The sequence below is a fragment of the Ovis aries genome, chromosome 2 (genome assembly GCF_016772045.2).
Source record: "Ovis aries strain OAR_USU_Benz2616 breed Rambouillet chromosome 2, ARS-UI_Ramb_v3.0, whole genome shotgun sequence".
Classification (NCBI taxonomy): domain Eukaryota; kingdom Metazoa; phylum Chordata; class Mammalia; order Artiodactyla; family Bovidae; genus Ovis; species Ovis aries.
This window is the reverse complement of record NC_056055.1, coordinates 203,845,455-203,869,770: the sequence shown is the minus strand read 5'-3', so window position 1 is coordinate 203,869,770 and position 24,316 is coordinate 203,845,455. Positions and strand designations below refer to the sequence as shown.

The 24,316-nt window shown below is 38.1% G+C and overlaps 1 protein-coding gene across 1 annotated transcript in view; it reads left to right on the top strand.

The window, feature by feature from the left end:
* Window positions 1–24,316, top strand: part of C2CD6 (C2 calcium dependent domain containing 6) — a 124,339-nt gene that overhangs the window by 70,310 nt on the left and 29,713 nt on the right. The window contains exons 14-15 of the mRNA XM_060410242.1: window positions 9,087–9,141; window positions 18,169–18,227. Of these exons, the coding sequence (XP_060266225.1) occupies window positions 9,087–9,141; window positions 18,169–18,227 (114 nt within the window). The remainder of the gene's footprint in view (window positions 1–9,086; window positions 9,142–18,168; window positions 18,228–24,316) is intronic.

Sequence of the window (24,316 nt, the reverse complement as noted above, 5' to 3'; positions counted from 1 at the left end):
TATTCTTGCCTGGAGAATCCCCATGGACAGAGGAGGCTGGTGGGTTACCGTCCAAAGGGTCCAAAAAGTTGGACATGTCTAAGCAACTAAGCACAGCACAATGTGTATACAATGTGATGATTTGATATAAGGTTACCTTGTGAAATAATTATCATCATCAGGTTAATTAACATATCCATCACCTTCCAGAGTTACCTGCATGGGTGTGTAGTGGGAAAACTTAAGATTTACTCTTTTAGCAAATGCCAAGTATAAAATGCAATATTACTGTTAATAACTATAGTAACTATGCTGTATGCGGAATTATGTGCTATACTCTAGAACATTTTCCATCTTATAACTACAGTCTTGAACCCTTTGACCAGCATTTCCCTATCCCTTAAACCCTAGCTGCTGGTAACTACCATTCTACTTTCTGTTTCTACAAGCTTGGCCTTTTTTTTTTTTTTTTAAGACTACACTACAAATGAGATCTACAGTATTTTTCTCTATCTGACTTATTTCACTTAACATAATGCCTTCAGATTTCAGCCATGTTGTCACAAGTGGCATTATATCCTTATTTTTCACAGCTGTATAATATTCTTTTGAGATAGATACCACATTTTCACACATTCATCTTTCTATAGACATATAGGTAGTTTCCATACCTTGGCTGTTGTGAATAATGCTGCAATGAACATTAAAGTGCACATATTTCTTTGATCTATTGTTATAAACTCTGGTATATGGCCAGCAGTGGGAATGCTGGATCATATAACTCTACTTTTAATTTCTTGAGGAACATCCATACTGTTTTTCATAGTAGTTGTTATCAATTTACATTCTCACCAACACTGCATAAGGAATCCCTTTTCTTTACCTCCTTGAAAAATGTGTGAACTCTTGTCTTTTTAATAAGAGACAGTCTAACAGTTATGACTGTGGTTTTCAGTCTATCTGCCCTCTGATCGAGAAGGATAAGAGGCTTATAGAAGATTCCTGATGGGAGAGACTGACTGAGGGGGAAACTGGGTCTTGTTCTGATGGGCAGGGATATGCTCATTAAATCTTTAATCCAATTTTCTGTTGATGGATGGACCTGTGTTCCCTCCCTGCTATTTACCTGGTGGAGGTAATGAAGATAATGGCAACCTCCTTCAAAAGATCTCATGCATGTCCTGCTACTTTCAATGCCCCCAACCCTGCAGCAGGCTGCTACCAACCCATGCCTCCTAGACCCTCACAGGCAAGTCTGGGTCAGTCTCTAGTGAGGTCACTGCTCCTTTCTCCTGGGTCCTGGTGCACACAGGTTTCTGTTTGTGCCCTTCAAGAGTCTATTTCCCAGTCCTGTGTAAGTTCTGGTAGCTCTATGGTGGGGTTAATGGTGACCACTTCCAAAAGGGCTTATGCCATACCCAAATCTGCTGCACCCAGAGCCCCTGTCCCTGTGGCAGTCCACTGCCGACCCACACCTCTGCAGGAGATGCTTAAACACAGTTCTGTCTCAGTCTCTGTGGGGTCCCTGGATCCTGATGTGCACAAATCTGTATGCAGGTCAGGAAGCAACAGTTAGAACTGGACATGGAACAACAGACTGCTTCCAAATAGGAAAAGGAGTATGTCAAGGCTGTAATTGTCACCCTGCTTATTTAACTTATATGCAGAGTACATCATGAGAAACGCTGGACTGGAAGAAGCACAAGCTGGGATCAAGATTGCCAGGAGAAATATCAATAACCTCAGATATGCAGATGACACCACTCTTATGGCAGAAAGCAAAGAACTAAAGAGCCTGTTGATGAAAGTGAAAGAGGAGAGTTAAAAAGTTGGTTTAAAGCTCAACTTTCAGAAAACAAAAATCATGGCATCTGGTCCCATCACTTCATGGCAAATAGATGGGGAAACAGTGTCAGACTTTATTTTGGGGGGCTCCAAAAGGACTGCAAATGGTGACTGCAGCTATGAAATTAAAAACGCTTACTCCTTGGAAGGAAAGTTATGACCAACCTAGACAGCATATTAAAAAGCAGAGACATTACTTTGCCAACAAAGGTCCATCTAGTCAAGGCTATGGTTTTTCCAGTGGTCATGTATGGATGTGAGAGTTGGACTATAAAGAAAGCTGAGCACCGAAGAGTTGATGCTTTTGAACTGTGGTGTTGGAGAAACTCTTGAGAGTCCCTTGGATTGCAAGGAGATCCAACCAGTCCATCCTAAAGGAGATGAGTTCTGGGTGTTCATTAGAAGGACTGATGTTGAAGCTGAAGCTCCAATAGTTTGGCCACCTGATGTGAAGAACTGACTCCTTGGAAAAGACACTGATGCTGGGAAAGATTGAAGGCAAGAGGAGAAGGGGACGACAGAGGATGAGGTGGTTGGATGGCATCACCGACTCAATGGACATGAGTTTGAGTAAACTCTGGGAATTAGTTATGGACAGAGAGGCCTAGCATGCTGCAGTCCATGGGGTCACAGAGAGTTGGACACAACTGAGCGACTGAACTAAACTGAACTGAACAGTTATGAGGTGATCTTGTGGTTTTGATTTGCATTTCCTTGATGATTTGTAATTAGTAATTGGAGCACTTTTTCATGTTGGAGCATGAAATTAGTAATTGGAGCACTTCCCCTGTTGACTGTGGATGTCTTCTTTGAAAGACTGTCTATTCAAGTCCTTTGCCCCCTTTAATTTTTTTTCTTAATGTATATTTTATTGAAGTATAGTTGACTAACAATGTTTCAGGTGTACAGCAAGGTGATTCAGTTTTATACACGTACACATGTGTATATTATATATATGTATATACTATACGTATATATATATACACACACATATATATTATTTTTTAGATTGTTTTCCATTATAGGTTATTACAAGATACTGACTATAGTTCCCTGTGATATACGGTAAACCTCTGTTGCTTGTTGCGTATCTAATTTTTTAAATTAGAAATCTAGCATTCTATTCATACCAGTCAAACAAGTGGAATCAAAATGTCATAAATTTTTTAGTTAAGCAGAAGTTGGTAAGTTTTCTAAAACATATATATATTATACATACTATTTATATATATGTATGCACTTGATAAAGCCTTGATAAAGAACATCAAAAAGAAGAGATGGAGAAGTTGGAAAACAAACTAAGTGAAATGGGAGCACTGAATGTGAAATAGAAAAAGTGAAACAAACTGGATAAAAGTAAAAGATCATCATATAGTCCAGTGGTTTTTAAACATGACTGCTCATCAGAAACTTATCTGGAGCTTTGGAGAGAAAAAGCAATACCTACTGAATTCTCTTAACTTTTGCTTGTCTGGAAAATTTTTGATTTCTCCCTCAAATCTGAATGAGAGTCCTGCTGGGTAGAGTATTATTGGTTGTAAGTTTCTTCCTTTTCATCACTTTAAATATATCATGTCATTTCCTCTGGCTTGAGTTTTCTGTTGAGAAATCAGTTGATAACCTGATGAGAGTTTCCTTGTATGTTGTTGTTTTTCCCTTGCTGCTTTTAATACTTTTATTTGTGTCTTTAATTTTTGTCAGTTTGATTACCGTGTGTCTCCATGTGTTCCTCCTTGAAGTTTTCCTGCCTGGAACTCAGTGCTTTCTGTACTTGGTTGAGTATGTCCTTCCCCATGTTAAGGAAGTTTTCAGCTATTACCTCTTCAAACATTTTCTCAGGTCCTCTCTCTCTTTCTTCTTCTTCTGGGACCCCTATAATGCAAATGTTGGTGCATTTAATGTTGTCCCAGAGGTCTCTTGGGCTGTCTTCATTTCTTCTCAATCTGTTTTCTATTTTCTGTTCTGCAGCAGTGATTTCCACCTTTCCGTCCTCCAGATCATTTATCCATTCTTCTGCCTCAGTTATTCTGCTGTTGATTCCTTCTAGTGTATTATTCATCTACGTTTGTTTGTTCTTTAGTTCTTCTGGTTCAGTTCAGTTGCTCAGTCGTGTCAGTTTCTTTGTGACCCCGTGAACCACAGCACGCCAGGCCTCCCTGTCTATCACCAACTCCTGGAGTCCACCTAAATCCATGTCCATTGAGTTGGTAATGCCATCCAACCATCTTGTCCTCTGTCGTCCCTTTCTCCTCCTGCCCTCAATCTTTCCCAGCATCAGGGTCTTTTCCAATGAGTCAGCTCTTCGCATCAGGTGGCCAAAGTATTGGAGTTTCAGCTTCAACATCAGTCCTTCCAATGAACACCCAGGACTCATCTCCTTTAGGATGGACTGGTTGGATCCTTGCAGTCCAAGGGACTCTCAAGAGTCTTCTCCAACACCACAGTTCAAAAGCAGGTTTGTAGTAAACATTTTTTGCATCTTCTCCACTGTTTTCCTGAGATCCTGGATCATCTTCACTATCATCGTTCTCAGTTCTTTTTCTGGAAGGTTGCCTATATCTGCTTCATTTAGTTGTTTTTCTAGGATTTTATCTTTTCCCTTTATCTGAGACATAACTGTCTGCTTTTTCATCCTGAAAAGACCTTCATGCTGGGAAAATGATTGAAGGCTCGAGAAAGGGATGACAGAGGATGAGATGGTTGGATGGCATCACTGACTCAATGGACTTGAGTTTGAGCAAGCTCCAGGAGATGATGAAGGACAGCGAAGCCTCGCGTGCTGCAGTCCATAGGATCACAAAGAATAGGACATGACTGAGTGACTGAACAACAACAGCAATATCCTGATTAACTTTCTGTAATGTGGTTTCTGTTCTAGCCGCTGTGGGGTTGTGGGTTTTGGCTAAGAGGCTTTTGTAAGCGTCCCAATGGGAGGGACTGGTGGTGGGAAAAATTGGGTCTTGCTCTGGTTGGCAGGGCCAATCTTGTTAGTTGTTTGGCCTGGGGCAACCCAGCCATCGGGTTTACTGGCTCTCTGGTAGGGTTAATGGTGACCTTCCAGAGGGCTTACACCAAAGGGGACTTTCCAGGACTGCTGCTGCCAGTGCCACTGTCCCTGGTGTGAGCCCCTGCCAATCCACAGCTGTACAGAAGACCCTCCAACACCAGCAGGTTTTGGTTCAGTTTTGGTTCAGTCTCCTGTGGGGTCACTGCTTCTTTCCTCTGGGTCTTGGTGCACACAACATTTTGTTTGTGCCCTCCAAGGTTGGAGTCTCAGTTTCTCCCCAGTCTTGTGGAAGTCCTGTAATCAAATCCTGCTGGCCTTTAAGTTCAGATTCCCTGGGGATTCCCAGTTCTTTTTGTTGGATCCCCAGCCTGAGAAGCCTGATGTAGGGTTCAGAACTTTTACAATAGTGGGAGAACTTCTTTGCTATTACTGTTCTCTAGTTTGTGGGCCACCCACCTGGTGGGTATGGGATTTGATTTTATCGTGATTGTGCCCCTCCTACCATCTCACTGTGGCTTCTTCTTTGTCTTTGGATGTGAGATATCTTTTTTTGGTGGGTTCCAGCATTCTCCTGTCGATGTTCAACAGCTAGTTGCAGTTTTGGTGCTTTCTCAGGAGGAGAGGCACATATGTCCTTCTGCTCCACCATCTTCCTTTGCCCCTTTTAAAAATCTGGTTATTTGTTTGTTTGCTATTGAGTTGTATAAGTTCTTTATACAGTTTGACTATTAGTCCCTTTAGGGATGTATGGTTTGCAATATTTTCTCCCATTACTAGATTGCCTTTTCGTTTGTTGACTGTTTCCCTACTGTGCAGAAGCTTTCAGTTTAACTTGGACTCACTTGTTTATTTTTTATTTCATTGCATTTGCTTCTGGGGTCATATTTTGAAAAAATATCATTGCCAAGATCAATTCAAGGAGTTTTTTCCCTAAGTTTTCTTTTAGGAGTGTTATGTTTTCAAATCATATATTTTAACCTTTAATCCATTTTGAGCTAATTTTTTGTGAGTGATATCAGATAGGTGTTCAGTTTTATTCTTTTGCATGGAGATATACAGTTTTCCCAACTCCATTTATTGAGGAGACTATACTTTATCCACTGAGACTTTGTGGCTGTCCTATCAAATAGTAGTTGGCCAGATATGTGGCAGTTTATTTCTGGGCTCTCTATTCTGTTTTATTGGTCTTTTTTTATGCCAGTACCATACTGTTTTGCTTACAAAATAGCTTTGTAATACAGTTCCAAATCAGAAATTGTGAGACCTCCAATTTTATTTTTCTTTTTCAAGATTGCTTTGGCTGTTCAGGGTCCTTTGGAGTTCATACATTATTTTAGGATTTTTTTTTCTGTTTTTCTGAAAAATGTCATTGGAATATACAGGGATTTAATTGACTCCATAGGTCACTTTGGTTAGTTGGACATTTTATCCATAGTGATTTTTCAATCCATGAACATTAGCTATCTTTCCGTTTACTTGTGTCTTTGTCAGTTTCTTTCTTTCAGTGTTTTACAGTTTTCAGTGTAAAGGACTTTCACCTCCTTGATTAAATTTATTCACAAGTATTTTATTTTTGATATCACAGATTGGTGGTTGCCAGAGGTGCATTTTGGGAGGTGGGTCAAATGGGTGAAGGTGGTCAGAAAGTACAAACTTCCCAGTTATAAGATAAACAAGTCCTTGGTTTGTGATGTATACTATGGTTAACAATACAATGAGTATATTTCAAAGTGGCAGAGAATAAATCTTAAAAGTTCTCATCACAGGAAAAAAATTATAAATATGTGGTGATGGATGTAAACTAAAATTATGTAATCATTCTATAATATATACATATATAAAAGCATTATGTATACTTAAAACTAATACAGTGTTGTACACCAGCATGTAGGAAATATTAGCAGTTACAAACCAAAAGTATGATAATGATGGCTTTTATATTTACCTACATAGATACCTTTTCCAGAGTTCTTTGTTAATATAAGCTTGAGTTACTGTCTAGTGTCTTTTCCTTTTATCCTGAGAGACTCCGTTGTGATTTCCTGTAACAAAGAAATAATAGTGACAAACTCCTCTAACTTTTGTTGATCCAGGAATGTCTTAATTCTTCATTTTTGAAGGATGGTTTCGCTTGTTATATAATTCTTGGTTGATGGTCTTTTTCTCTCCACTTTCTACTAATGTGGTTTCTTGACAAGAATTTGGCTGTTAATTTTACAGCCAAAAACTGAAGAGTTTTTACACATGATGAGTCAGGTTTTTTCTTGCTGTTTTCAAGTTCCCTCTTTGTCTTTTCAGAGTTTCACTGTGTCTTAGTATATATATGTCTTTGAGTTTATCCTTGAAATGTGTTGAGCTTTTTGCGTGTGTATATTCATGACTTTTACTAAATTTGGGAAATATTTGGCCATTATTTCTTCAAATATTCTCCCTGACTCTTTCTCTCTCTTCTTCTTTGACTCCCATGTGTATGCTGGTACACTTGACTGTTGTCCCCAGGGTCCTTTAGGTTCTGTCATTTTTTTCATTCTTTTTTTCTTCCTGCTTTTCAGGCTCAACAGTTTTATTGTCCTATCTTCAATTCAGTGATTCCTTCTTCTATCTGCTCAATATGCTGTTGAACTTCTCAAGAGTTTTTTGTTTCAGTTATTGTACTTTCTGATCCAGAATTTTTATTTGGTTCCTTTTTATAATATCTATCTCTTTATTTACATTTTGTTCATATTTTTTCATTGATTTCCTTTAGTTGTTTGCCCATGGTTTCCTTTTGCTCTTTGAGCATATTCAAGAAAGTTTGCTTTTAAAATCTTTGTCTATCAAGTCCAATATCTGGGCTTCTTCACAGGACATTTCTATTAAATTTTTCCTATGAATGGGCTGTAATTTCCTATATGTTAGTATGCTATGTTATTTTTTGTTGAAAATTGAGCTAAATATTATATTGTAGCTAGAAATTCTCCTCTTTCTCTAGGGTATTGATGATTGATTGGTTTTTGGCTGCTCTGTGTCTTCTTGCTCTGTGTGGGCTTTCTCTAGTTGCAGCGAACAGAGGCTACCCTCTAGTTGCAACGTGCAGGCTTCTTATTGCAGTGGCTTCTCTTGTCACAGAGCACATGCTCTACGGCACATGGGGTGCAGTAATTGCAGCACTCAGGCTCAGTAGTTGTGGCACATGAGCTTAATTGCTCCACAGCATGTGGAATCTTCCCAGAGCAGGGATAGAACCCATTTCCCCTGCATTGACAGGCAGACTTTCTCTGCCTGTAACACTGTACCACCAGAGAAGTTCTGTTTTGTTTTGTTTTTGTTTTTTTCTCTTTTGGGGTCTTTGGTCACATGTTTCTTTAATGACCATCCAAATGGTTTTTGTTGTTGTTGTTGTTTTTGTTTCTGCAAAGACTGTATTCCTTGTCATTTGTGGTCAGTCATCAAAGTCTTTCTTCCATTATCTCAGCATCCAGTTAATGACCTGACTGATTTCTTAAAACACCAAAATTTAACTGCCCTTTTTTTTTTCATTAACCAGTCCCTTGTTGCTTTAAGTTTTGTATTGAATTATGAAGTTTGAATTAGTTCATCTTTCAACCTTTTGACAGTTTATTATATTTGTTTCAGTGAATGGACTAATTCTTTGAGCAATCTACCATTTTCTATGATATCACTTTTGCATTCTCTTCTAATATATGCTTTATTTTATGCTAATCCTATGAGTTGACTCATTGGAAAAGACCCTGATGCTGGCAGGGATTGAGGGCACAAGGAGAAGGGGACGACAGAGGATGAGATGGCTGGATGGCATCCCTGACTTGATGCACAGGAGTTTGGGTGAACTCCAGGTGTTGCTGATGGACAGGGAGGCCTGGTGTGCTGCAATTCATGGGGTCGCAAAGAGTCGGACATGACTGAGCAACTGAACTAAACAGAACTGGTTTTTATTTTAAGTTATTGTTTTTGTTTCCTGGGGCTTAGGGGAATAAAAAGAGGTCAATAATATACAAAGTAGTATCATGTACTTTTTGTGATGTTTGCCATTTCCTATCTCAATAAACTATTATTACCATGTTTCAAGTTCTCTCACTACCTCTATTGTACTTGTTAAATTATCAGTGAATTATTTTGCTTATTTAAGATAAAGCCAAATAGTAACACTAGATCTCATTTTATTATTATTTATAGCTATCAATAATGCTAAGTTTAAAAATTATATTGATACTTATTTTTTCTATTCACCTTCTCTGGTCTGTTTTTACTTCAGAGTTCATCTTCTTACTGTTGCACAAAGGAAAATTTAAGTAGACCTTGTAGTTTAGGTAAGTTATTATTTGTATATATACTTGTAATTTTCAAATATTTAGTGAAACTGAGAACATAAACTCATGTAAAACAATTATTATCAAGAATTTTTTTCAAAATATTAATTACATTGTGATGTTTGTGATTACTGACATGACAAAAATATGGAATTACAGTATAGTGGGAAATCAAGCAAAGCAAAATACAAATGGCCGAAAGATCCTAGATAATATTTATTTTACACGCATTATAATATTGCTAAACCATTTATTACATTTCTCTGTGTTTACAAACATTCTGGCTATGTGTAGATACACCTAATGAAGAACCTTTTCTAATTCAACGAATTGTTCTGTGATATCATTATGAAGACATACTTGACATATCAGTAAATGAGAAGGTAATAATCAAAATTGCATTCATCTCATACACTAGTAAAGTAATGCTCAAAATTCTCCAAGCCAGGCTTCAGCAATACGTGAACCGTGAACTTCCAGATGTTCAAGCTGGTTTTAGAAAAGGCAGAGGAACCAGAGATCAAATTGCCAACATCTGCTGGGTCATCAAAAAAGCAAGAGAGTTCCAGAAAAACATATATTTCTGCTTTACTGACTATGCCAAAGCCTTTGACTGTGTGGATCACAATAAATTGTGGAAAATTCTGAAAGAGATGGGCACATATCAGACCACCTGACCTGCCTCTTGAGAAATCTGTATGCAAGTCAGGAAGCAACAGTTAGAACTGGACATGGAACAACAGACTGGTTTCAAATAGGAAAAGGAGTATGTCAAGGCTGTATATTGTCATCCTGCTTTTTTATTTTTTTTATTTTTTTGTTTGTTTTTTTTTCCTTTTCATTCTTTGTCATTTTTATTTTTATTTATTTATTTTTTTTAATTTTAAAATCTTTAATTCTTACATGCGTTCCCAAACATGAATCCCCCTCCCACCTCCCTCCCCATAACAGCTCTCTGGGTCATCCCCATGCACCAGCCCCAAGCATGCTGTATCCTGCGTCAGACATAGACTGGTGATTCAATTCTTACATGATAGTATACATGTTAGAATGTCATTCTCCCAAATCATCCCACCCTCTCCTTCTCCCTCTGAGTCCAAAAGTCCGTTATACACAGCTGTGTCTTTTTTCCTGTCTTGCATACAGGGTTGTCATTGCCATCTTTCTAAATTCCATATATATGTGTTAGTATACTGTATTGGTGTTTTTCTTTCTGGCTTACTTCACTCTGTATAATCGGCTCCAGTTTCATCCATCTCATCAGAACTGATTCAAATGAATTCTTTTTAACGGCTGAGTAATACTCCATTGTGTATATGTACCACAGCTCTCTTATCCATTCATCTGCTGATGGACATCTAGGTTGTTTCCATGTCCTGGCTATTATAAACAGTGCTGCGATGAACATTGGGGTACATGTGTCTCTTTCAATTCTGGTTTCCTCGGTGTGTATGCCCAGCAGTGGGATTGCTGGGTCATAAGGTAGTTCTATTTGCAATTTTTTAAGGAATCTCCACACTGTTCTCCATAGTGGCTGTACTAGTTTGCATTCCCACCAACAGTGTAGGAGGGTTCCCTTTTCTCCACACCCTCTCCAGCATTCATTGCTTGCAGATTTTTGGATCGCAGCCATTCTGACTGGTCTGAAGTGGTACCTCATTGTGGTTTTGATTTGCATTTCTCTAATAATGAGTGATGTTGAGCATCTTTTCATGTGTTTGTTAGCCATCCTTATGTCTTCTTTGGAGAAATGTCTATTTAGTTCTTTGGCCCATTTTTTGATTGGGTCATTTATTTTTCTGGAATTGAGCTGCATAAGTTGCTTGTATATTTTTGAGATTAGTTGTTTGTCAGTTGCTTCATTTGCTATTATTTTCTCCCATTCAGAAGGCTGTCTTTTCACCTTACTTATATTTTTCTTTGTTGTGCAGAAGCTTTTAATTTTAATTAGATCCCATTTGTTTATTTTTGCTTTTATTTCCAGAATTCTGGGAGGTGGATCATAGAGGATCCTGCTGTGATTTATGTCGGAGACTGTTTTGCCTATGTTCTCCTCTAGGAGTTTTATAGTTTCTGATCTTACATTTAGATCTTTAATCCATTTTGAGTTTATTTCCATGTGCGGTGTTAGAAAGTGATCTAGTTTCATTCTTTTACAAGTGATTGACCAGTTTTCCCAGCACCACTTGTTAAAGAGATTGTCTTTACTCCATTGTAAATTCTTGCCTCCTTTGTCAAAGATAAGGTGTCCATACGTGTGTGGATTTATCTCTGAGCTTTCTATTTTGTTCCATTGATCTATATGTCTGTCTTTGTGCCAGTACCATATTGTTTTGATGACTGTGGCTTTGTAGTAGAGCCTGAAGTCAGGCAAGTTGATTCCTCCAGTTCCATTCTTCTTTCTCAAGATTGCTTTGGCAATTCGAGGTTTTTTGTATTTCCATACAAATCTTGAAATTATTTGTTCTAGTTCTGTGAAAAATATGGCTGGTAGCTTGATAGGGATTGCATTGAATTTGTAAATTGCTTTGGGTAGTATCATCCTGCTTTTTTAAATTCTATGCAGAGTACCTCATGAGAAATGCTGGGCTGGAAGAAGCACAAGCTGGAATTAAGATTGCTGAGAGAAATATCAATAACCTCAGATATGCAGATGACACCACCCTTATGGCAGAAAGTGAAGAACTAAAAAGCCTCTTGATGAAAGTGAAAGAGGAGAGTGAAAAAGTTGGTTTAAAGCTCAACATTCAGAAAACGAAGATCACGGCATCTGGCCCCTTCACTTCATGGTAGATAGATGGGGAAACGGTAGAAACAGTGGCTGACTTTATTTTTCTGGGCTCCAAAATCACTGCAGATGGTGACTGCAGCCATGAAATTAAAAGACGCTTACTCCTTGGAAGAAAAATTATGATCAACCTAGACAGCATATTAAAAAACAGAAACATCACTTTGCCAACAAAGGTCTATCTAGTCAAGGCTATGGTTTTTCCAGTGGTCATGTATGGATGTGAGTTGGACTATAAAGAAAGCTGAGCACCGAAGAGTTGATGCTTTTGAACTGTGGTGTTGGAAAAGACTCTTGAGTGTCCCTTGGACAGCAAGGAGACCCAACCAGTCCATCCTAAAGAGATGAGTCCTGGGTGTTCATTGGAAAGACTGATGCTGAAGTTGAAACTCCAATACTTTGGCCACTTGAGGTGAAGTGCTGACTCATTGGAAAAGACCCTGATGCTGGGAAAGATTGAGGGCAGGAGGAGAAAGGGATGACAGAGGATGAGATGGTTGGATGGCATCATCGACTCGACTTAGGTGGACTCTGGGAGTTGGTGATGGACAGGGAGGCCTGGTGTGCTGTGGTTCATGGCATCGCAGAGAGACATGACTGAGTGACTGAACTGAATAATCAAAATATTTAACAACCAGTACAGCATAAGCATGGAACAACTAGATTAGACAATGCTGTTGGATCAAAGTTCTGGAAGTCCCCTGCTGTGCCATACTGGGGTTGAAGGAAATGGGAAATTCCTATACTTTGGCCACCATTGAAAAATATCCTGATACTGGGAGAGATTGGCAGAGAGGGTGGCAGAGAATGAGATGGTTAGATAACATCACTGACTCAATGGACATGAATTTGAGCAAACTCTGGGATTTAGTGGAAAACAGAGGAGCCTGGTGTGCAGCAGTTCATGAGGTCACAAACAGTCAGACACAACTTGGCAACTGAGCAACAATAACAACAGAAATGTTTTAATATTTAACAATTGGGACAGTTATATGACTGTGTAATAACTGAATATACATCCAGAGGAGACTGTAGAAATCTAATTAAAATAAAGAGAGAATAAGAATATAACTCAAACACTTGACAGAAGATGAGCAAGCAAGAACATTTTATTGTAACATGAAAGCATCCTTGCGTTGTAGAGAGTGTTCAGCAATTAGGAGCTTATGGAGAAATAGAAGATGAAAAAATGTATTTTAAAAAAGACAGGGAAAATACCAGATGAAATTGTGATTAAGGAGTATAATTCTAGAAGAAAGTTTCCAAAGTGGAAATTTGACTTACCTGAGTGGTTGATGTGGCGAAATGAAAATTATTACAAATTAATGTTTTAGCCATATATGTTTTTGCATTTATCCATATGAATATATATGTATGTGTATATATGTTCTACACAATAATAACAATTCTAAGAACATATATTGTGGTACAGGTAACTACTTTAGAACATAGTATGTCAGTGTCTGGAATACTTTAAATGTCAGTAAAATTTTAAAGTACACCTAAATTATTATTTATCCTAGAAGAAAAAATGACCATTTGGAATAACATTCAGGAGTAATAAAACATCCTGGAAGATTAGGATATTTGGAAACCCGTAATGTGATTCCTCCAAAACTTTAATTCTAATATCCTTTGGAATATTTTAATCATAAAATAACTTTTGGAGTAAATCTGATAGAACAGCAAAGCAAGCTCTTCATTTTATTATTAATACTTCCAAGTATTTCTTCAAAGGGAGAAATAATGTATCAAGTAATAGAAAATATTGATGAGGGGGTAAACTGATTAGCTATGGAACTTCAGTTCAGTTCAGTTGCTCAGTCGTGTCCTACTCTTTGCGACCCCATAGACTGCAGCACGCCAGGCTTCCCTGTCCATCATCAAATCCTGGAGCTTGCTCAAGCTCATGTCCATCAAGTCGATGATGCCATCCTACCATCTCATCCTCTGTTGTCCCCTTTTCCTCCTGCTTTCAATCTTTCCCAGCATCAGGGCCTTTTCCAATGAGTCAGTTCTTCCTATCAGGTGGCCAAAGAATTGGAGCTTCAGCTTCAGCATCAGTCCTTTCAATGAATATTCAGGACTGATTTCACTTAGGATTGACTAGTTTGATCTCTTTGCAGTCCAAGGGACTCTCAAGAGTCTTCTCCCACACTACAGCTCAAAGGCATCAATTCTTCGGTGCTCAGCTTTCTTCACAGTCCAACTCTCACGTCCATACATGACTACTGGAAAAAATCATAGCTTTGACTAGATGGACCTTTGTTGGCAAAGTAATGTCTCTGCTTTTTAATATGCTGTCTAGCTTGGTCATAGCTTTTCTTCCAAGGAGCAAGCATCTTTTAATTTCGTGGCTGCAGTCACCATCTGCTCTGAAACTTCAGTTCAGTTCAGTTGCTCAGTCGTGTCCAACTCTTTGCGACCGCATGAATCGCAGCACGCCAGGCCTCCCTGTCCATCACCAACTCTCGGAGTTCACTCAGACTCATGTTCATCGAGTCAGGATTGCCATCCAGCCATCTCATCCTCTGTCGTCCCCTTCTCCTGCCCCCAATCCCTCCCAGCATCAAAGTCTTTTCCAATGAGTCAACTCTTCGCATGAGGTGGCCAAAGTACTGGAGTTTCAGCTTTAGCATCATTCCTTCCAAAGAAATCCCAGGGTTGATCTCCTTCAGAGTGGACTGGTTGGATCTCCTTGCAGTCCAAGGGACTCTCAAGAGTCTTCTCCAACACCACAGTTCAAAAGCATCAATTCTTTGGCGCTCAGCCTTCTTCATAGTCCAACTCTCACATCCATAAATGACTACTGGAAACTTAGGCAACCGTTTATCTTATAAAAGACTTGATTTTTCCATTTTAAAAGTGAAAGAACAAAACTAGATACCATCCCCTTGCAGTTACCTTATATTGCCTTGTAATCTTCATAACTTTGTAGACATTTCACATATATTTATTTAGTCTTCATACAGCCTTGTTAGGTTGACATTATTATCCTAGTTTTATAGATGAAGCAACTGAGGCATTGAATCGCTGAGTCATTTGACAATTCTGGAATAGAAGTCTATGAAAGAAGCCAGTGGTCCAACCTCCTGAAGAGTGAAGAGTCTTTATAAGCAGTGCCAAGTCAATTGGAAAGAACAAACAGAATTGGAAAGCACAAACAGAATTGGAAAGCGCATCTATGGTATATCTTTTAAAAAGTAAATGCTTAGGGAGCAAAACAGGGCTTATTTTCGTATTGTTCACTCCAGTTTGCTCTTGAGTAGGTTGTTAACTTTTCTGGATTTTTCTCATTTTTAAAATGAGAAAAATGGTTTTAAGACTATTCAGTCTCCAATTTTTCTAAAATTCTATATTTCTAAGTTTATATGTGAATAGTGTCTTTTAAAAATGATTCAATTCCTAAATACATATTTTATATGATTTTGTTATACTTTGCTTTACACTGTTCAGTGTATTCATGTAGATTAGTCTTATATAATTAACCTAATTCTTCTATGGATACATTATATAAAATAAAATGCAATATATATTAAAGAGTTTATTTAGTAAGATTCACATAGCACTCTTGCTAATAAATTCCTTGCATGATCATTACCTTTAAGCAAATTAGAGACATATGCTAGCCCAGTTCCTTTGCAGCTGCTTTCATTGATACCCTCTGGCTACTGATATGTGTGTACATATATTTCAGCATACTACCACAATTCACTGAAGAACGTGATTGTTCCACTCCATGCTTTTTTAAGCTCTTTAAGTTTATTATGTAAGAATCTTCTCTAGTGTCATGAATTGAGGAAATACAGACCTATTCATGAAAGGTATCTAGAATGTAGGGTGTGTGTCCACACAGCTTTACAGAATTGGGTTTGTATAGCAAATGTATGATGGAAGATCACCCAAATGACTGCCAGAGGATAGGCTAAAGTGAGGCTCCAAGAAGGATTGATAAAAGTGATCTTTTAAACATTGTCAAGCACTTATGGGAAGAAGGCGATGGCACCCCACTCCAGTAGTCTTGCCTGGAAAATCCCATGGATGTAGGAGCCTGGTAGGCTGCAGCCCATGGGGTTGTGAAGAGTCAGACACGACTGAGTGACTTCACTTTGACTTTTCACTTTCATGCATTGGAGAAGGAAATGGCAACCCACTCCAGTGTTCTTGCCTGGAGAATCCCAGGGACTGGGGAGCCTGGTGGGCTGCTGTCTCTGGGGTCGCACAGAGTCGGACACAACTGAAGCGACTTAGCAGCAGCAGCAAGCATATATGTGATAAGGTGCATAACAGCCAGAAAATATTCAGAATCACCTGGAGTAAAGTGATTTTTTTTTTTTTTTAGTTTTTACTTCATGTTTTGAACTGGCATTAAGATCCAGAAAAGTAGAAGTATTCAATATATTGACTACAATGTGATTAAAAAACAATCTTTTATGTACATAAAGTACAGTGCAAGTACAGTGTATGTTGACATTTAAGTTTAAAAACAATGCATGCATTTTAACAATTCTATTCAAATTAGTAGAGTTACTAAGTGACAAACTTAAGGGTGCAGTGTGTCAGGGGTTAGAATAGAAAGAGTAATGGTCAGTTTTCATTCCAGTCACAAAGAAGGGCACTGCTAGAGAATGTTCAAACCGCTGTACAGTTGTGCTCATTTTACATGTAAGTAAGGTTATGCTCAAAATTCTTCAAGCTAGGCTTCAGAAGTACATGAACTGAGAAATTCCAAGTGTATAAATGGGGATTAGAAAAGGCAGAGGAACCAGAGATCAAATTGCCAATGTCTGTTGGATCATAGAGAAAACAAGGGAATTTCAGAGAAACTACTTCTGCTTCATTGACTACACTTAAGCCTTTGACTTTGTGGATCACGACAAACTGGAAAATTCTTAAAGAGATGGGAATACCAGACCAGCTTACCTGTCTCCTGAGAAACCTGTATGCGGGGTCAAAAAGCAACAATTAGAACCAGACATAGAACAACCGACTGATTCAAAACTTGGAAAGGAGTACAACAAGGCTGTGTATTGTCACCCTGTTTATTTAACTTATAAGCAGAGTACATCGTGTGGAATGCCAAACTGGATGAATCTCAACCTGGAATCAAGATTGCTGGGAGAAATATCAGCAACCTCAGATATACAGATGATATACCACTCTAATGGCAGAAAGTGAAGAGGAACTAAAGAGCCTCTTGACGTTGAAAGAAGAGCGTGAAAAAGCTGGTTTGAAACTCAACATTCATGAAATGAAGATCATGGCATCCAGTCCCATCACTTTCTGGCAAATAGAAGGGGAGAAAGTGGAAACAGTGACAGATTTTATTTCCTTGGGCTCCAAAATCACTGCAGAAGGTGACTGCAGCCATGAAATGAAAAGATACTTGCTCTTTGGAAGGAAAGCTGTGACAATCCTAGACAGTATGTTAAAAAGCAGAGACATCACTTTGCCGACAGAGGTGCATCTAGTCAAAACTATGGTTTTTCCTGTAGTCATGTAAGGATATGAGAGTTGGGCCATAAAGAAGTCTGAGCACTGAAGAATTGATGCTTTTGAATTGTGGTGCTGAAGAAGACCCTCAACAGTCCCTTGGATTGCAGGAAGATCAAACCAGTCAATCTTAAAGGAAATTACCCTTATTGGAAGGACTGAGGCTGTAGCTCAAATACTTGGGCCACCTGATGCAAAAAACTGACTCATTGGAAAAGACCCTGATGCTGGGAAAGATTGAAGGCAAAAGGAGAAGTGGGCAGCAGAGGATGAGATGGTTAGAGAGCATCACCAACTCAATGGACATGAGTCTGAGCAAACTCTGGGAGACAGTAAAAGACAGGGAAGCCTGGTGTGGGGCAGTCTGTGTGGTTTCAAAGAGTCGGACACCACTTAGCGACTGAACAACAACAATGATGGTAAAATTAACATCAAAACTTACATTCATTTGTGCTTATTATGTTCCAGACACAGTGTTAGATGCTTTAGCCTTTAAATGACACAACCCTGTGAGAGAGGATCGTCACCCTTTGACAGATGAGGAAACTGAGAAAGAGTGAAGCAGGATAACATGTCCAAATTTAGGTGGCTAGTTAGTTGCAGAGGCTGAGTCTAGGCAATCCAGGCTTAGAGCCTGTTCCCTTAACTGTTGTACTACACAGTCACTAGAGACGTGTGTGAATAACATGTTTATCAAATACCACAAGTGCTGACTTAATTATATGATTTTTTTCATTCTTTTTCAGATGAGTTAATGCAAGACAAAGCCTGTGGACAAAAAAATACAAATAGAAAAGGAAAATCAGTAAGCATATTGATATATTCTTTAAAATTCATTGTTAACATTTTATATTATTTTGAATTAATTAATATTTACTGTGTATCCTGTCATCAAAAGGCATATACTATTATCAGTATAGTTCAGTCACTCAGTCGTCTCCGACTCTTTGCGACCCCATGAATCGCAGCACGCCATGCCACCCTGTCCATCACCAACTCCCGGAGTTCACTCAGACTCACGTCCATCGAGTCAGTGATGCCATCCAGCCATCTCATCCTCCGTCGTCCCCTTCTCCTCCGGCCCCCAATCCCTCCCAGCATCAGAGTCTTGATAAAGTCTTGGGAACTTGAATAGAATTTGTATCCTAGTTTTGTGAAAATTGTATAAATCTTAATTATGTTAAAAAAATAAAATAAATACCTTTAAATAGACAATTATTAGGCAGAGAAATGGAAAAGTATATAATACCATGATAACCATAGGATTAACTAGATAAAAGACTCACTAAATTAATCAAGATATTAACACAATCATCTCAAGAAGAATTGAGTACAGACAAGAGAGAAAGTGTTCATTTATATGAATAATTGTACTTAATTCATTATATTAAAAGTTCTTTCCACCTAAATAACCTAAAGTTTACTTACATCTTATGGAAAGATTTTAGCATTCTATGAGTAAAATATTTTCATTAAAGCTGTCTATTGGTGAAAATCATTCAAATAAAAAAAGAAAGCATATACTCTATCACTATGAATTTACTACCTTATTATAAGTAAAGTTTGCTTATGTCATGGTTTATTATAAACTTATAAATTATTATAAAGCAATATAAATAAATATAACATTAATTTTAACAAGTTATACTGTTTAATTCTGCCTCTCCCAAATTGTTTTACTAGGCAACTCACAGTAGCACCAGGAAAGCATAGACCATCTCTGCCCAGCTACCTACATAGTTTCAGTTCAGACTGTAGTAAATCCAGATTAATTTCTGGATTTCTATTATATATTTCTTCTAGTAGGAAAGGACAAGAGAAACAAGCTCTACTTTAAAAAAGTATCTTAAAATCTATTATTGATATAATCTTAATTTAATTATTTTATAAATGTACTACCCAAAACCAAGATTTTTTAGGGATCTGCATAAAACTTAAACCTTTATAACCGCGGTTCAACTCCTCTCCCTAACTAAATGTTTGTAACTTACATTGTAATACTCACTGGCCCAATTCTTCTAGCTGTGGCATTTCTCATATTAATTGAAGAAAAGTTTTGGGTCTCATGTAACTTCAAAAAGGACCAAACATTATTGGACCATATGGTATATTATATCCCATTGCCAATGCAATCAAACTGTTCATTAAAGAACAACTATGACCAGCTATTTTAATAAATACTTAATTTATTAAAACAAATATTTAAATCTCTATTTAAATATTTAAATCTCCATTTAATAAACATGGAGACAGATACAACATCTATCTCCATATTTATTATTCTACCATCTTAACGCTAACCTTAGCCTTAGCCATATGAATCCCTCTACCTATTTGTTATCCTCTCATCAACAAAAATCTAGGGATATTCTTACTAGCTGTGTCAAACCTAGCCATCTATTCTATTCTGTGAGGTGGATGAGCTTATTATTCAAAATATGCTCTAATTGGATCCCTAGGAGCAGTGGCACAAACAGTTTCGTGTGAAGTAACACTAGAAATTATCCTTTTATCAGTCCTTTTAGTAAATAGATCTTTTACCCTCTCAACTTGTATCACAAGAACATCTATGATTGATTTTTACATCATGACCTCTAGCCATAATATAATTTATTTCAATAAATTGTATTTATTCTGTAAAAACTAATTGAATCCCTTTGATCTAACAGAAGGAGAATTAGAGCTTTTGTCTGCCTCTAACATAGACTATGCAGCAGGCACATTCATTATATTTTTCCTATTAGAATATGCCAACATCCGTCATAATAAACATTTTCACAACAGTCCTATTTCTAGGAACATTCCATAATCCCCATACACCAGAACTATATACAATGAATTTTATTATCAAAACACTACTATTAATACCCACGATTCTCAACACCCAACTCATACATCTACTTTGAAAAAACTTTCTATAACTAACACTAACCTTGTGTATATGACACGTTTCACTACTGAACATAACATCAAACATCCCTCTACAAACGTAAGAAATATGTCTGAAAAAGAGTCACTTTGACAGAGTAAATAATAGAAGTTTAAATTATTTTATTTCTAGAATTATAGGAATTGAACCTACCCTTAAGAATTCAAAATTCTTCCTGCCACCACATTTCACTATATTCTATAGTAAGGTCAACTGAATAAGCCATTGGACCCATACCTTTAAAATGTTGGTTTATATCCTTCCTTTACCAATAAATCCCATTATTTTATCATTATCTTAATAACCATTATTTCAAGGACCATAATTGTAATAACTAGTTCATACTGATTACTTATTTGAACTGGATTCGAAGTATATTAGCTGTCATCCCTATTCTAATAAAAAACTTTAACCCACGAGCCATAGCAGCATCAACTAAATATTTCTTAACATAGGCCATCAGATCAATATTACTTATAAATAGCCTACCATATTGTGGTCAATGAACCAATGTAAACATTTTTAATCCAACAGCATCAATAATCATAACAATAGCTCTAGTCATAAATTAGGACTATCCCCATTCCACTTCTGAGTACTTAAAATCACACAGGACATTTCACTAACAGCAGGCTTAATTCTATTAATAAAACCAAAACTTGTACCATTATCCACATTATAGCAAATTACACCATCCATTAACCTAAGCTGACTACTAATCATATCCACACTATCCGTCATAATTGAAAGATGAAGCAGACTGAATAAAACCCAACTACAAAATATCATAGTTTATTCATCAATCACTCACATAGGAAGAATAACAGCTATCACATAATCCAACTCTAATAACCCTAAACCTACTAATTTACATTATAATAACACTCATTATATTCACATTACTCATTCACAGCTCAGCCTCCACTGCATTATCATTATCACACGCATGAAACAAAATACCCATCATTACAAGTCTTATCCTCATCATTCTATTACCAGTAGGAGGCATCCTGCCACTATCAGAATTCATACCCCAAAGAGTAATTATTCAAGAAATAACAAACATAAGCACGTTATGTTACCTACACTATTAGCCACCATAGAACTACTTAACCTGCATTTCTATATACAACTTACATATTCTACATTACTAACCATAGTTCCATCAGTCAATAACATAAAAGTAAAATGACCATTTGAATATATAAAACAAAACAACTTTTCTACCAAGAATAGCTGTAATATCTATATTACTTTTAGCCCTTACACCAATCCTTTCAGTACTGGAATAGGAATTTAGGTTAATACAGACCAAGAGCCTTCAAAGCTATAACCACATATAATTTCTTTAATTCCTGTACAGTAAGACTTGTAAAGCTCTATCCTACATCAATTGAATGCAAATCAAACACTTTAGTTAAGCTAAATCCTCATGAGATTACTGGGATTATGCACCCACAAAATTTTAGTAAACAGCTAAATAGTCTTGGGGCTTCCTTGGTGGCTCAGTTGCAAAGAATCTGCCTGCTAATGTAGGAGACATGGGTTTGATCCCTGGGTTGGGAAGATCCCCTGGAGTAGGAAATGGCAACCTGTTCCAGTATTCTTGCCTGAAAAATTCTGTGAACAGGGGGGCCTGGCAGGCTATAGGGTTATAAAAGGCTGTAGGGTTATAAGAGTTGGACACAAGTTAGCAACTAAACAATAAAATACTCTAGTCAACTGGCTTCTGTCTACTTCTGCCATGGGGGAAAAAGGCAGGAAAAGCTCCTGCAGAATTGAGGCTGTTTCTTTGAATTTGGAGTTCAGTATGTTTAATCTCCACAGGACTTCACAAAGAGAGGACTCAACCTCTGTCTTTAGATTTACCATCTAACACTTACTCAGCCATTTTTGCATGTGTTCATAAACCACTGATTATTCTCAATCAATGATAAAGAAATCAGCCACCTGTATTTATTATTTGGTGCCTGGGCTGGAACAGTGGGTACTGCCAAAACCTACTAATTAGTGCTGAATTAAGTCAACCTAGAGCATTACTAGTAATTACTGTTGCTGCTGCTGTTAAGTCACTTCAGTTGTGTCCGACTCTGTGCGACCCCATAGACAGCAGCCCACCAGGCTCCACCATCCCTGGGATTCTCCAGGCAAGAACACTGGAGTGGGTTGCCATTTCTTTCTCCAATGCATGAAAGTGAAAAGTGAAAGTGAAGTCGCTCAGTCATGTCTGACTCTTTGCGACCCCATGGACTGCAGCCCACCAGGCTCCTCCATCCATGGGATTTTCCAGGCAAGAGTACTGGAGTGGGGGTGTCATTGCCTTCTCCAAGTAATTACTAGTAATGCTCAAAATTCTCCAAGCCAGGCTTCAGCAATACGTGAAGCGCGAACTTCCAGATGTTCAAGCTGGTTTTAGAAAAGGCAGAGGAACCAGAGATCAAATTGCCAACATCCACTGGATCATCGAAAAAGCAAGAGAATTCCAGAAAAACATATATTTCTGCTTTATTGACTATGCCAAAGCCTTTGACTGTGTGGATCACAATAAACTGTGGAAAATTCTGAAAGAGATGGAAATACCAGAGCACGTACCTGCCTCTTGAGAAACCTATATGCAGGTCAGGAAGCAACAGTTAGAACTGGACATGGAACAACAGACTGCTTCCAAATAGGAAAAGGAGTACATCAAGGCTGTATCTTGTCACCCTGCTTATTTAACTTCCATGCAGAGTACATCATGAGAAATGCTGGGCTGGAAGAAGCACAAGCTGGAATCAGGATTGCCAGGAGAAATATCAATAACCTCAGATATGCAGATGACACCACCCTTATGGCAGAAAGTGAAGAGGAACTAAAAAGCTTCATGATGAAAGTGAAAGTGGAGAGTGAAAAAGCTGGCTTAAAGCTCAACATTCAGAAAACGAAGATCATGGCATCTGGCCCCATCACTTCATGGGAAATAGATGGGGAAACAGTGGAAACAGTGTCAGACTTTATTCTTTGGGGCTCCAAAATCACTGCAGATGGTGACTGCAGCCATGAAATTAAAAGACGCTTACTCTTTGGAAGAAAAGTTATGACCAACCTAGATAGCATATTCAAAAGCAGAGACATTAGTTTGCCAACAAAGGTCCGACTAGTCAAGGCTATGGTTTTTCCAGTGGTCATGTATGGATGTGAGAGTTGTATTGTGAAGAAAGCTGAATGCCAAAGAATTGATACTTTTGAACTGTGGTGTTGGAGAAGTCTCTTGAGAGTCCCTTGGATTGCAAGGAGATCCAACCAGTCCATTCTGAAGGAGATCAGTCCTGGGTGTTCTTTGGAAGGAATGATGCTAAAGCTGAAACTCCAATACTTTGGCCACCTCATGCAAAGAGTTGACTCATTGGAAAATACTCTGATGCTGGGAGGGATTGGGGGCAGGAGGAGAAGGGGACAACAGAGGATGAGATGGCTGGATGGCATCACTGACTCGATGGATGTGAGTTTGAGTGAACTCTGGGAGTTGGTGATGGACAGGGAGGCCTGGCATGCTACGATTCATAGGGTCGCAAAGAGTTGGACACGACTGAGTGACTGAACTGAACTGAACTGAGAGCATTACTTGGGGATGATCAGATTTACAATGTAATTTTAACAGCCCACACATTTGTAATAATTTTGTTCATTATATATGATATACTTCATAGGTATCCCCTGGAGAAGGAAATGGCAACCCACTCCAGTATTCTTGCCAGGAGAATTCCATAAACAGAGGAGCCTGGTGGGCTACAATCTATGGGGTTGCAAAGAGTCAGACACGACTAAGCAACTAATACACACACACACACACACACACACACACACACTTCATAGGTATATCATCTATACCTGTGATAATAGGAGGCTTTGGAAACTGGTTAGTTCCACTGATAATTGGATCACACAATATAGCCTTCCCTCATATGAACAGCATATGCTTCTGA